General features: G+C 32.0%; 2 protein-coding genes and 1 long non-coding RNA gene across 4 annotated transcripts; 1 reads left to right on the top strand and 2 right to left on the bottom strand.

Moving 5' to 3' along the window:
- The first annotated feature begins 1,734 nt into the window (after positions 1-1,734).
- LOC132176541 (uncharacterized) lies at positions 1,735-4,060 on the top strand. 2 transcript variants are annotated; one of them, XM_059588780.1, is made up of 3 exons: positions 1,735-1,852; positions 2,396-2,504; positions 3,256-4,060. In XM_059588780.1, exons 2-3 carry the CDS (start codon positions 2,411-2,413, stop codon positions 3,729-3,731), a joined length of 570 nt encoding a protein of 189 aa, XP_059444763.1. In that variant the 5' UTR covers positions 1,735-1,852; positions 2,396-2,410; the 3' UTR covers positions 3,732-4,060. The 2 variants fall into 2 exon arrangements, with proteins under 2 accessions (XP_059444763.1, XP_059444762.1); XM_059588779.1 differs by having other exon boundaries at positions 1,735-2,504.
- On the bottom strand, positions 4,036-6,478 carry LOC132176540 (nucleoside diphosphate kinase 2, chloroplastic-like). Its single transcript, XM_059588778.1, has 7 exons — positions 6,130-6,478; positions 5,921-5,977; positions 5,591-5,677; positions 5,040-5,120; positions 4,803-4,915; positions 4,619-4,668; positions 4,036-4,201 (listed from the first exon to the last, which is right to left on the bottom strand). The coding sequence occupies exons 1-7, from the start codon at positions 6,373-6,375 to the stop codon at positions 4,134-4,136; spliced, it is 702 nt and encodes a 233-aa protein (XP_059444761.1). The 5' UTR covers positions 6,376-6,478; the 3' UTR covers positions 4,036-4,133.
- A 3,447-nt stretch (positions 6,479-9,925) lies between these two features.
- LOC132176705 (uncharacterized) lies at positions 9,926-10,645 on the bottom strand. The gene is made up of 3 exons (XR_009439577.1): positions 10,559-10,645; positions 10,271-10,378; positions 9,926-10,182 (listed from the first exon to the last, which is right to left on the bottom strand). It is a non-coding gene; the product is annotated as an uncharacterized LOC132176705 (long non-coding RNA).
- Between the last annotated feature and the right edge of the window lie 3,898 nt (positions 10,646-14,543).

Here is a 14,543-nt window from a genome sequence, read left to right as displayed (position 1 = left end):
AACATTTCCTATTTGTTAATGTATTAAGCAAACGATTCCTATTTGTTTACTGTTTACTAATAAAAAGAAAGAATTATAAGAAAAGAAAAGCGAAAACTTCAATCCAAACATATTCAGTCATTTCCTCTTTATTATTTTTTACAAGTAATTGGCCCCAATGGATATTCAGTTATTTGACATTGAAGAATTAGTTGATCGCACACCGAATCCTAAATTGAGAGAACCTACAAAAAATGAAGGTCAAGTACGAAGCATCCTGCTAGGTTTAGGTAGAGTCATGCTGATGCCTTAAGTCAGTATTGGTTATAAAAAAGTAATGAGAGGAATTCGAAGAGAAAGAGTGTTTGGTTAGAATTGTGTGTACCTCGGGAGCGAATTCCTTTCTTTCTCTTTATGGGGTGTTTTTCCATGCTTGGTTGGTTAGAGAGAGGTCCAAAAGATAATTGATTTAATTTTGTGACCTCCAGTCTTTTATGCAAATGTTTTTTAGCCCCCGAGAATAAAGGGGTATTAGGAGTCTAGGTGGCATAAGTGAGGACACCCTATACATGTCTTTTTAATGTTTATGTGCTCGTCCATTTGAACGTACCTTCAAATGCAGTTTCAAGTTCCTTAAATCATTTTTTTTTTCTCTAGAGGATGGAAAGGCCTCATCATGGGTGTAACACTTGCCAATCGTTTGCCCATTAATTATCTCCCAAAAGCAATTGGTAGTTGGTTCCTTCGGAATTTTTTGAGCACCAAAGTTGATCTTAAGCTATTTTGGCCCTCAAGAGACTTGGCATATTTTGGTTCGTAATCTTCTTTTACAGCAATACAAAGGAAAGGGCTAGTAGGGGAATTGATGTCACTGATGTGAGATGAACTATCAAAGGAAACGATGATGTAAGGTATTGGCCAATGGCCACCATTTGACGACCCAAAAACTTTAATTGTATGAGTTTGAGCTTAATCACGCCATATAAACCATTTAAGGCTGTCATAGCATATTTGTACATAGCCTTAATAGAGAGGAAGAAACTTGAAAGATATTTGTACATAGCATCATTTGTTTTCTTAAAAGAAAAGACAAAATTCTATCAGTCATCATCATGCTACTAAAGCAATCCTAAACCCAACTTACAAGGCCCATTTTGGGATCAATAAACCAACCTTTGTGTATCTTTCTACATAATAGAATATATAACGTGTTTATCTTATTTTGTTGATATATGCAAGAAATTACACTTTTATCTTACCACTGTTTCATTCTACTGATATGATAGTGTTAATTCAGGTTGATTGGCATTGCCTTGTCAGTAAGGTGGAATAGTGATTGAATAAAAGTATGGTTTTGCATTACTTTAAAAACAATTCTGACCATAAAATGAATCTACTTTATTTTCCGAGTTATGTTATATACCGCATCAATATCTCATCACTATCACACTATGCTGACATGACAATTGTTAATTCACCTTAGATCATCCATTATTAAAAAAAACAATTAACATTGTCATATCAGCATAATAAAATAGTAATAAAATATTGATAAAGTAAATAACATTACTCTTATTTCTCTTCTTATTCCGTTGACACATATTCAACTACTATAAGAATCCAAAATTATAAAGCCCACCAACCCAATAGACGCCCAATACCAAGAAAAAGCCCAATTAATCAATAGTATCGGGTGGCCCATACCAATGAACAGTGAATAGCTGAATCGTGTAGAACACGATTCCCGCTCTTCTTTCAACCCTCCCGCGTCACAAATTGGCCATCTTTTAAACTAAGATCCGCCCTCTCTCTCTCTCTACAATCTCAGACACAGAGAGCGAGAATGTTCAGGAGGATCAGAACGTCGTCTTAGGTATATCTCTTTTTCCCTCTCACTCATGAACATTTGTCTCTCTAGTTGCACAGCAAGGAAGATTCTCTCTCTTTTCGTTACTGTCCTAAATTCTCCCTCTTCGGAACCTTGTTTTGTCCATGCTTTGGTTTAATTTCGAATCTTGGTGCATATTTCTGAAATTTACGCTTCATGTTAACACACATCCATTGGATGATTTGAGAGTATTTGCTGATTTTTGGATTTGGGGATGAAAAATTGTAGAATCCCCTGTTTTCTCTTGTCGAAGCGCCTGGTATATTTTCAGTTTACACAGCGATATCACATCTCTCTCCCAATTTTCATAGTTGCAGAAGGTCTGGTGTTGTAATTATGTCATAAGAAAGTGTTATTCAAAATTTGCTGCAAAAAGAGGGGCCAGTTGTTTCTTTTCTTTTTTCCTTTAGTCCAATTGATCCGAGAGAAAGCTGAGAATAAAGAGAGATGTCCATTTTCAATCCTCCTGCGTCACGCATTGACCCTCTTTTAAACTAAGATCCGCCCTCTCTCTCTCTACAATCTTAGACACAGAGAGCGAGAATGTTCGGGAGGATCAGAGCGTCGTCTTCGTCGCCGGAGAGCTTGGAGAGGCCGCCTTCCAAGATTTTCAAAGACGATCCTCTCTCCATCTACGGTACCCTCTCTCTCTCTCTCTCTCTCTCTCTCTGTGCTTAGTTTCTTTTGGGATTGTATTTTTGTTTTGTTTTTTACTAATTTTTCCTGCGGTGAATTAATGTTTGTATAATTGGGCCAATTTGTTATATCAATCACTCAATCTTTGTTTGTATATTCGTACGTATTTATTCCACTATGATTCATGACGTTTTACTACTAATTTGGAAATGTTCATGATAAGGACGAGCGGAAATGGAAGGAGGTTTACACATTGTTTGTTGGTGGATTACGTTTCTACTTTGCTAATGTTAAAACAATAATTAAATCGTTAAATTCATTTGCTTTCAAATTTTAAACAACTAACATTATATTCGATTTAAACTTTTGAGACAATTGTTAATTTAATATGGTATATATATATATATATATATATATATATATATATTGGAACAATTGATGATTTAAGGTTGAATTTATAGAATGATGTTAGTTGAAACATTTGGGACAACTTGTATTCTTGACTCCACAATTTCTCTCATTTTCAGTTACGTATTTTGACGTATCTGAGTTTTAATTGTTGAGGCTTAAACTTTTGAGATAGTGGTGATTTAGTGATATCTTTTTTATTTTGTTTTTGGGATAAGGTTGCTTTCTTTCAAACAATCTCTTTGAATTGACTCATTGATTTTCCTGTAGAATGGTATTTTAGGGCTTATTTGACAGCTGCCAATCATGGGCATCGTGTTAAATTCGATTCTTTTTTGTTGCAGAAGCCACACTCATGAAGCTTAAATTAGGTTCTCAACGCGAGCTAAGTACACCCTCACAGCAGGCAGGGCAGATAGAAATTGATTCTGCTTGTGCTGGGGTTATGGAGATAAAGTCGCATTGTTCTTCTGCTACTACTTCAAAAAATTCTCAAGACATTGTAATCTCTTCCCACGAAGAGGTAATGGCGATAGATGCAGAGTCTTCTTCTGGAAGTGGTTCACCAGGTTTGATTGATTCTCATTCTCCGGGCGGCACGAAACAGCGACGGAACGGCAATGTCTCTCTTCTTTGCCTCTTTTCTAAGTTCAAGAATTCTTGTCAGGCTGTAAGCGCACCCTGTGATGAAGCAATGGCAATAGAGGATGCTTGTTCTGCTAGAATTTCAACAAGTTCAAGTGACTGCCAATCACTGGGTAGCATGGAACTGCAGATGGATCAGCAATGTGTCAGCTCGTTACCTCTTTGTCAAATGTAAAATCTGAACTGGAGTTCTGGTCAAATTAGATTGTTGCCTGCTGGGGCGCTTAATTTGAGCTTGATTTTGCTGTTCTGTACTTCGAAACCCAACTTGGGTTTGTGAGATAGGTGATTGGTTCAAGATAGTTGGATTGGCAAATTGAAATAAATTCATTCGGGAAGTTCAAAGAAAGAAAAGAAGAAACTGCATGGGCCCGAGAATTATGAACTATGATCAGAAATTTTCCAAAACCTTCTTCAGCAAAAGTTTCAGATTTAACATTGAATATTCCATTTACTGTTCAAAATCACCAAAAAAAAAAAAAAAAAAGGGGGAGAAGAATTTGGCATTGAAAGTACAGGTGCTCAGAGAGTTTCTTCAAAACTGCGTGGATCAAAGAATTGGGCGTCAAGTGAAAGATCACTCCCTTAGCCATGGTGCTTGAGCTGGTGTCCACTGACATAGTTCACCTTCTTTGAACCACAGAGCTGCAGAGAAGCAAATTATGTGTGTGAGAGAGAGAGAGATCAAAAGAGCTGAAAAAAATAACGTCAAATAGTAGCTAATGAAGACACAAGAGAGTCTAGCTGACTGTTACACATGAACTTCGGCTCTTGTATGGGTATATATGGAGAGAAAAACATATATGATATTGACAAAAACTACATGGCACTTACAAACAAAAATTAGATCTTATATGTTTTGTCATCGATAGACAATGACACACACAAGCACACATACACACGTGTCCGGGCTGCCGGGCACACTGCACACACATACATCTATATGTGCATGTCTGTAGCCTCCTAGTTATCTGATTTATTATAGTTTTTGACCATAATGTACATCTCAATTAGGATTAAAAACTCAAGGAAAGATCAATTTTAACCATAAGATGATATTACCTATTTCACGCTTGCCATTCTCGGGGCTATCACTCCCATGAATCACATTCCTGCCAAAAGAAATTCAACATAAGACCTTGTTTGTAGACAAGTAATTTGCTATCAAGAAAATAAACAATTTTTTCCAACCCACTGGGATTAAATTACACAAACTACTCAAACACCATAGATAAAAGGCACTAACCTTCCTGTTTGAACAGCAAGGTCCCCTCTTATTGTGCCAGGGTTAGCTTGAAGAGGATCTGTAGACCCTATAAGCTTACGTGCCGACGAAACAACACCAACACCCTCCCAAGCCTTAAAAAATAACATCATAATCATTTTTTTTTTTTTTTGCAACAGCTTAATACTGGCAAATATCTCATACTCATTATTTACAATGTAGATGTGTTAGGGACAGGGAAGAAAGAGTAAATCATACCATGCACACAACTGGACCTGAAGTAATGTACTCAATCAGCTTAGGGAAGAAAGACTTGGTCTTGAGATCCTTATAATGCTCCTGCAACCATTAACAATACACATGATATGCATAACAATTTAAGCATCTCAAAGATGTAAAAATCAATGCTCAAGTAACCATTGAAACATTCACCGAATCGAGACTAACTATAACAAGAGGTATGAAGTTGGTCCATAAAAATGCTGTGCTGCTAAATGTCCAGAAAGCATGGAAATATACAGATGGAATTATAATGGAACAGAGCATCCTGTCGTATTACTTCAAGTTCATTACACTGCCTACAACTTTCTCAGCAATTAAAATGGGAGCAAAATGTTCTGTTATCCTCACATGCAGGACTTCAATTATTTTACATCTCAACTGCTAAATGCTTTTAGTTTACTTCAATTCAGATAATGTAAAAACATGCAGAAAACACTCCAATTCACAATAAAGATATGGAAATACTGATTTGGGGCTTCTCCAAGCAAAATAATAAAGTAAATACAAGTATCAATACTACAACAAACCTCTGCCAATTCTTTTGGGCATTGGAAGAGCTTCAAGCCAGTTAGTTTAAATCCCTTCTTCTCAAACCTTGAAATAATCTCTCCAACCTATAACAACCCAAACCAATAGGATAAATTCAAACCAGAAAGAAACAATTAAAATTCTCTCTTATCCAATCCAAGACCAGAGAGAAACAATTAAAATTCCCTTAACCAAGACAAGCAATTGGGCAAAAGGCTTTAATCTATTAGAGGTATAATGTAAAAATCTTAAAACTTTTTCTCCACTCTCTCAGCAACCAAACATGACAAGATTTTCAAAAATGGCAAACAAATTAGAGTAAAGCTTACGAGTCCCCGTTGAACACCGTCTGGTTTCACCATTATGTAAGTCTCTTCAACTTGTTCCTGCACACACAACGACACGCACAAAAATAAAGTGAAAATTTTCAAATGGGGTTCTAGTAGACTTAGCAAATACTGAAGAAAATGGGAGAAAGCTCAATTGGGTATCTGTAATTTGAGGCAAAAGTCGAAAAGAGAGTGGGAAAGAAGCAAACCATTGAAGCAACCAAGTGGGGAAGGAAGATGCGGGTTTTGTGGGAGAGGGTTTTGGCATGGGGACGAGATGGGGAATATGAGAAAAGATGAGATTTTGAGTGGAATGCAGCTAAGTGAAGGTCGTGGTGGATGGTGTCTAGGATAGGCTTGTGAGTGTAGGATACGCTGCAGGTTCTCTGAGCTGGTAAGCGTAGAAGAGATGATGAAAGACATGGACTTCCGCCAAACACTGCCTTAGCTTCCATTCTCTCTCTCTCTCTCTCGAAGGCCGCTAGTGCAGTTTCTTCAAGGGAAAGTTGGGAAACGTACTTTTATAACGGATATGCGCAACGCGATTCCTAAATTAATGAATTTTTGCAGTTTGGAGCTGTCTTATTTTCCGGTAAGTTAATGTTTGGCAGCTAAGAAAGCTGCGAACAGTAAAGAAAAAAAAAAAGTCACCTTGATTAATTAAGATTAAAATAGTTTTCTTAGGATATTAATTAGTAATACATTCCAGTAGTTGAAGTTCTTTTCTTTTATCAATTGTTTGCTCAGAAAACAAACCGAGGGAAATGGGTTTTCTATTTTACTATTTTTATTGGGTAAAGTCTACATACTCCCTCAAACTATCATATAATTGATGATGTCTCCCTCAAACTTTCAATTGCGACAATGTTTCCCCTAAACTTTCAATTGCGACAATATACCCCCCAAACTACCAAAACATTGTCAATATTCCCCCCAAAGCTAGCAAAAATATCAAAATGCCCCTATATATTTATCAATATGACAAAAATACCCCTAAAATTCAAAAAAAAAAAAAATTAAACGAAAATTTTAATTTTAATTTTTTTAAATTATTTTAATTTTTAAATGATTTTTTTTAAACCGAAATTTTTATTTAAAAAAAAATCAAATTTTATTTTTTTAGATTTTTTTTAAATATGTTTTAAAAAACGAAAAATTTATTTTTTTTAAACGAAAATATTTTAATTTTTTTAAAATGGAAATTTTTATTTAAAAATTATAAAAGAAAACATTTAAAAAAAAAACAAAAAAACAAAAGAAAATTTTTCAATTTTTATAAAAAAGAAAATCGAAATTTTTTAATTTTTTTTCCTAATAAAAAGATTTTTTTATTTATTTTTATTTTAGGTTTTTCCAGATTTTTTTTTTTTTAAGATAGTTTCGTCAATGAGGGGGACATTGACAATATTTTGGTAGTTTTGGGAGTACATTGTCGCAATTTAAAGTTTGGGGGGACATTGTCAATTGAGTGATAGTTTAAGGGGGTACGTGGTCTTTCCCCATTTTTATTTGTGTTGTAATTGTTGGTGGGTAACTTGACCCTAATATTTATTTATTTATTTATTTTTATTTTTTAACTTGTAACACCAAATCCTATTCACGTGAATTGTATTTTAACACCAAACCCCATTCACGTTAATTTTTAATTTTTTACTTAAAAAAAAAAAAAAATTCACATACTCCCTTAAATTACCATCCAATTGACAATGTTCTTCCAAACTTTTAATTGTAACAGTGTCCTCTCCAAACTACCAAAATATTGTTAATGTCTCCCTCAGTAACGAAACTACTTTTAGCAAAATAAAAACAAAAATACTAAATTTTTTTGAAAAAACCTAAAAAAAAAAAAAAACCTTTTATAAGAAAAAAAAATTAAAAATTTTCGATTTTTTTTAAAAAAAATTGAAAATTTTTCGTTTTTATTAAAAAATTGTATTTTTAAAAATTTTAAATAAAATTTTCTGTTTTGAAAAAAAATTGAAAAAAAAAATCGTATAAAAACAAATAGGTGAAACTTTACTTTAGCCCATTGAACTTCCATGTGATTTGACAAACCCCCTAAACTTTCAAATTTCTCAATTTGGACCCTTGAACTTTCAATTGCTCTTAATGTAGACCCTCCGTCAATTTTAACCGTTAAAAATACCAAAAAGATTAAAATATCCCTGATTTTCATTTTTTTAAATAAAAAAAAAACGTTTTGGAATTAAGAGTAAAGTTGAAATTTTATACAAAAATCAGGGGTATAAAAGTCATGTAACATTTAAAATATGACGGAAGCGCCCATATTAAGAGCAATTGAAAGTTTATGGTCCAAAGAGAGAGATTTGAAAGTTTGGGGGTTTGTCAAATCAAGTGGAAGTTCAAGGGTTAAACTGAAGTTTCCCACAAAAAATAAAATTTTTGTTTTTTAAAACATATTTAACAAAAAAAAGAAAATCGAATAAAATAAAATAAAATTTCCATTTTTTTTCTTCAAAAAATCGTTTTATAAAAAATTTTCGTTTTAAAAAATAAAAAAAAATATTTTTTAAATTAAAATTTTCGTTTTTTAAAAAATTAATTTTTTTTTTGAATTATAGGGGTATTTTTGTTATATTGAGAAATATATAGGGGTATTTTGATCTTTTTGCTAGCCTTGGGGGGATATTGACAATGTTTTGGTAGTTTGAGGATTACATTGTCGCAATTGAAAGTTTGAGGAGACATTATTAATTGAGTGGTACATGGACTTTACCAAAAAAAAAAAAAAAAAAACTTTTTAGGTTAGAAAACGCACGCGTCACGTGTGAGTCGTGACTCTCCCTTCATAGGTTAAAAACACTCCCCACATTTTCAGACAAATGTCTCTCTTTCCTCTTCCCTCTTCCCTCTCCTCTCACCGACGGCCGACCACCGGAGACCACGAACGCCAAGCACCGCTGACGACGAGCCACCTACATCTCCGGCAACGAGCTACCCATCGTCAAAATCCCCAAATTTCAAAACCCCAACCCATTGTCAAAATCCATCTTCCCTCTCTCCCATTGACGACAAAACGCACAGGTTGTCTTTCTCTGTTATATTTCTTGCGTCAAAGTTATGTGATGTTATGGAACAACTCTTGGAGTTATTAATGGTGTTTGTCAACGAAATTTGGTTGACAGAGCACACAGATGAATTAAGTTATCAAAGTGAATATGTTCTTGTTGATATAATTAATATCTAAATTAGTATTAAGAGGTAGTTGGATGCTGATTATTTTAATTTTCTTATTTGATCTTGGGGCTTCTATACGTAAGAAAGAATGAAAATTGATTTCTCGAGTGGTTATTTTTCTTCTATGTTGCTTTGATTTATGAAGGTAATATTAATTTCTTTTTCTACAAAAAAAAGTTGAAAGTGAAATCTTCCACAAAAGCGGAGTTGGCGGTTTTGGGAAATGTTCTATATTGGTAAGAAACTTTTCATTTGGATTATTTAGAAATTCCAAAATATTAGTTTTAAGAGTTAAATACTAAATACCTCTTGTGGTTTCATTGCTTTATTTTTTCTCTCCCTAGAGTTTGATTTTTATTACAGGAGGTCCCTGTGATTTTGATAATAGACCAAACTAGAACATAGAACATTAAGTATGTGTCACGTGTCAATATTTGATTGGTCAACATGAATTTCCGTCAAGTCAACTAACGATCAACTGACAGAATGACTAGTTTGGTCTGTTATCAAAACCATATGGATCTTCTGTGATAAAAATCAAACCCTAAGAGGGAAAAAATAAAGCAATGAAACCTCAGGAGGTATTTAGTATTTAACCCTAGTTTTAATCTTTATTTGAGTTTCTATAATCATTCCCAACTTTTGGTTTCTTTAATTTTTTTTTTTTTTTTAATTTAACTCATTTCTCGTTTTTGAATAGAATTTTAGTATCTGGTTCTATTTATTTTTTGTGATTATGTTCTGGCCGTAGTGCTAAATTTTTCCTTTTTTGAACTGGAGACACCAACAAGCAGTTTAAACAGAGCAAAGACGTAAAACATGTGCGTAACATTAGCAAACTCGCATGAAAACATTAACAAAATTGCATGGATTGGTACCAATTATTAGGCTGATACAATCAGCTCATCTGATTCTGAGGTTGACAATAAGTTAAATAGTGAATATCAACAACAGCTGATATATGAGGTTGATACCATGAAGTCTCCTCACTTGAAAAGCCAAATGTTAAGCAATTATATCCTTGGTAGAAGGGTAGGAGGATCAGAAGGGATATCTGCAGTAGCCTGCAAAATAGGAAAGACTTTAGTTACAGTGCCAGATATACGTACAACAAAACCTGTCTAAAAACTGTAGGATGATGCTTTTCTATACCTCTAAATATCTAGTTAACAATGTTGTAGTACTAAAGTTAAAGCCCTCCACTGGTTCCCCTTTTGTGCGAGACGCATGTAGTTGCTTTCTGACTTGAGTAGCCAGTGACTGCATTCATGAATACGACCCGGATATGATAAGGAATGTGGAAAATTTGGTAAAATTTGTATATCTAAAAAAATGGCAGTAAAGGCTACTATCAGAAACAAAGAACAAATTATTTATCTTACAACAGCAAGCTTGTGTGGTAAGGGAACAATATGATAAGGTTTCTTAGGTAATACGTACCTTCCCCAACTCCACTCCCCACTGGTCGAAAGAATTGATACCCCTTCCGAAACCTTCCACAGCAATTCTGTGTTCATAGATGGCCAACAACTGCAGAACACATGCAGGCAAGAAATTATAGTATTAGACCAAAGAAGCAGTTTACATTTACCTTTTTTAGTCGAGTATCAACGAGTTTCAAAAGATTATTGACAATCTCATGTTTGTTCTTTTTATTAATTCATTTTAGGTTAATCGCTTTCGGAATATGCTACTAATTTTATTATAATATCATTAGAGTATGTTTCATTAGCCTTTTTTAGTTTGAGAAGTATTCAAACTAATAGATAAATAATTTTTCAGGTTTCTGAAAAAACTTAAATTACATCTTGGGTAAGACAAAAACAATTTATGCATTTTTTAAGAAAAAAGATGTTGATTCAAATTTTAGGCACTTTGTATTTTGTATTTTCCTTTACTTTTGTATTAGTGCCTACATGATAACTGATATATAAATTTAGCATATATTTATGAAGTCAGATAAATATGCTTTTTGTGATACATATATTGTGGTATAGTTTCTTCTTCTTTTTTATTGTATTTACCATATTATAATAAAAATATAATATATAAAGAGAACAAAAAAAAATTATTTTTATCATTATATTTTATTATTTTATTAACACCCCTGATAGAATGAATTTTTGGATCCGCCGCTTGCATCAAGCATGAATATGAATATTCATCGGGCAAATTGTGAAAACAGTTGTCTCTTCTTCACCAAATTCTTAAAATAAAAATTTAAGAAGACTTGAAAAGTCTTTAAATGCATATTACAAATTGTTTTCAAACGAAGTCAAACCAATCACGTGCATTTAGTTACAAACAATAAATAAGGAATTTGCACCCATGAATAAATAAACGAAAAGAAAATTTAGTAATGATTATTTCCAACAGAGTACGTTGTTGAACAATTAAAGCAACAAATGATGAAAAAAAAAAATTCTGAACAATTAAACCAACAAAGTATAGATTTACTTTGTATTTCCCTCAAACCGGCAGTGTTCTAATATGTTGCTGCCGCCATCTTCTTGGTATGCTTATCATCTTCAACATCCAGTAATCAATATTCACTCATGGTTAATTGCCGAAGACAATGTTTAAAAGCGTGAGTGTTAACCAAATATCTGAAATTCAAAACACGTTGAAAACAATGTTTTAAAGCATGGAGTCCAATTTACAGTTACAAAATAATTATTTTTTAGGGAAAAATCATCTGCTATATGTAGTAGATTTTTGCATTATTTTTGAGGGAAAATTTGTGCAGAAAATATTCATATAGTCACAGAGAATTTGAGTACCTTCTTTTTAAGAGACAGATTTTTGCAAAAAATATTCATATAGTCATAGAGAATTTGAGTACCTTCTTCTAAGAGAAAGAGAGATATAGTGAATTTTAGGACGTTTGGCTTCGTTGTCGTTCGCCATTGTTGCCTTCTTTTCTCTGATTGATTTCTAGGTTAATCATACTCCTGAGGAAGATATAGATTAATGGTATGTTTGAGGAAGATGTAGAGACATTATGGCAGTCTGAGTCGGATGGAAAGACCTAGAAGTAGCTCAATCGGCTAGGACCACACTTAATGAAGTGGAGGTCACTAGTTCGAATCCCCCTTCCCCCTCTTGTGCGGACATGTCAAAAAAAAAAACTTAAACGTAGGTTTCACACTTAAATTAACACTTGTCAGCAAAATAAAATGCCACTTGTCAAAATTTCAGAGACTCCTGTTTAAAACTCCCCTATTATATATATACGAGCTTGAAACCCGTGCAATGCACGGATCGTTTTTAAAAATGACAGAAAGGAAAAAAGTAATAATAATTAGTGGATGCATAAATGATAGAAAAAAGAAAAAGAAAAAAAAAAGTGATGAAAATTAAAACGTAGGGGTTTTAAAACATATTTATTTTGTTCAATGAATTGTTTTATTTTGTATTCATCAAAACAATGATTTTGCCCACTTTGCTCGGTATATTTTTTGGAATGTTCAGAATTATATGAATTTTATTTATATTGAAATATAATAAGCGTCACGCTAGCAATATCGGAGATTCATGCTAATTTTCTATTAATGTTTTGATAATCAAAATTTAGGTTTTCTTGCTAGTTTTTATGTTAATATACTTATTTAATTTTCAACAACTCTTATGAGAACAAAGATTTTTACATGTTTTAATTTATATTGTTCGCGAAAATTTTTGGTTGAGTTGTTTTTCATTTGAATGTTTTATGGGATTTTTTTTGTTTGTTTGATTGTATGGTTTACTAAACATATTTTGGAAGTAATTTTTCTGCCCCCTTTTTTTTTTTTTTTTTTTTTTTTGAAGGAAAATTTTCTGCTTTTAAAAGCAAAACAAATCCAAATTTTATTTGATTGTTGTACAAAAAATGCATTGAACTAAATGTGAGAGGATTTATTTGGTTGTATTAAATGTTGAGAGAAATATTTGGTTTTATTTTGTATTTAAATTATACCCGTGGGAAAAAAAAATTTTAACATTTTTTTAATTTATATGAATTAAAATAAAATTAAGTGTCCTGTATTTTAATTCATTTGAATATATATATTTTTTTTTTTTTGTGAGTGATAATCTTCTGGTATTGTTTAAAAGAAAACAAAACTTTATTTGATTGTTGTCTAGAAATAGCAACATTTTTTTTTTTTTTTGGAAACACCAAATATGTGGTAATTAAGCAATAAACCTAATGTGAAATGTTTTATTTGATTGCATTAAATGTTGAGTGAAAGATTTTGTTTTATTTTGTATTTTTTTTTTATAAAAAAAAACAGTATTTTTTTCGAATGTTTAGAAGTATATGTATTTTATTTTTTATTTTTTATTTTTTGAACATTTTGACATTCATCATCAACAAACTTATCTATAGCGTAAAGACTCTTAAAAAAACAAAAGCGTTACGCTCTAAGTACTAAGAGCACGAAATTTTTGCAAACCATATAAATTAAAACATGTAAAAATCTTTCTATTCATAGGAGTAGTTTAAAATTAAATAAGTATATTAACATAAAAAACAGCAAGAAAACCTAAATTTTGATTATCAAAACATTAATAAAAAATTAGCATGAATCTCCGATATTGCTAGCACGACGCCTATTATATTTCAATAGAAATAAAATTCATATAATTCTGAACATTCCAAAAAATATACCAAGCAAAGTGAGCAAAATCATTGTTTTGATGAAAACAAAATAAAACAATTCATTGAACATTTAACGCAATGAAATAAATCGTTGCACATATTGTTCAATACTTAATTATTATATTTTTGGTGTTTCAAAAGAGTTTATGTTTTTCTTTCTGCATAACAATTAAATTAATTTTGGCAATCTTTTACTTAATAGTAAAAAAGACACTTCCAAAAACTGCCTTAAATTTTGATTAAATCACAAAAAAAAAAAAAAAACTCATAAAACATTCAAATCATGAACAATTCAACAAAAAATTTTTACAAACAAAACATAAACATATTCAAATCTCCTTCCAAACGTAGATCGGAAACATGTTAAAATGAAAGAAGTTTAAAAAAAAATAGCAAGAAGAAAATCTTGATTTTGATTATCAACGCGTTAATAAAAAATTAGCATAAATCTTCGATATTATTATTAGTGTGATACCTATTATATTTCAATAGAAATAACATTCATATAAAACTAAACATTCTAAAAAATATAGAGATCAAAGTGAACAAAATATCTATAGTAATCTTTTGAGTGTTCCAAAAGAGTTGTGTTCGATTGAAGAACAACTCAACCATAAAACAATCAAATGAAGAACTTAACCAATAATTTTCACAAACAAAGCATAAACATATTCAAATCTCCACACAAACATAAAGCAAAGCATGGCACGTACAAATAAACTTTCTCAAAAAACAAACATAAAGATAATCAAATAAATTTATGCTCTCCTTTCACAAACAAAAGAG

Source organism: Corylus avellana, chromosome ca3 (assembly GCF_901000735.1).
Source record: "Corylus avellana chromosome ca3, CavTom2PMs-1.0".
Lineage (NCBI taxonomy): Eukaryota > Viridiplantae > Streptophyta > Magnoliopsida > Fagales > Betulaceae > Corylus > Corylus avellana.
Note: the sequence above shows the minus strand (reverse complement) of the source record. Positions and strands in the feature narration are given on the sequence as shown.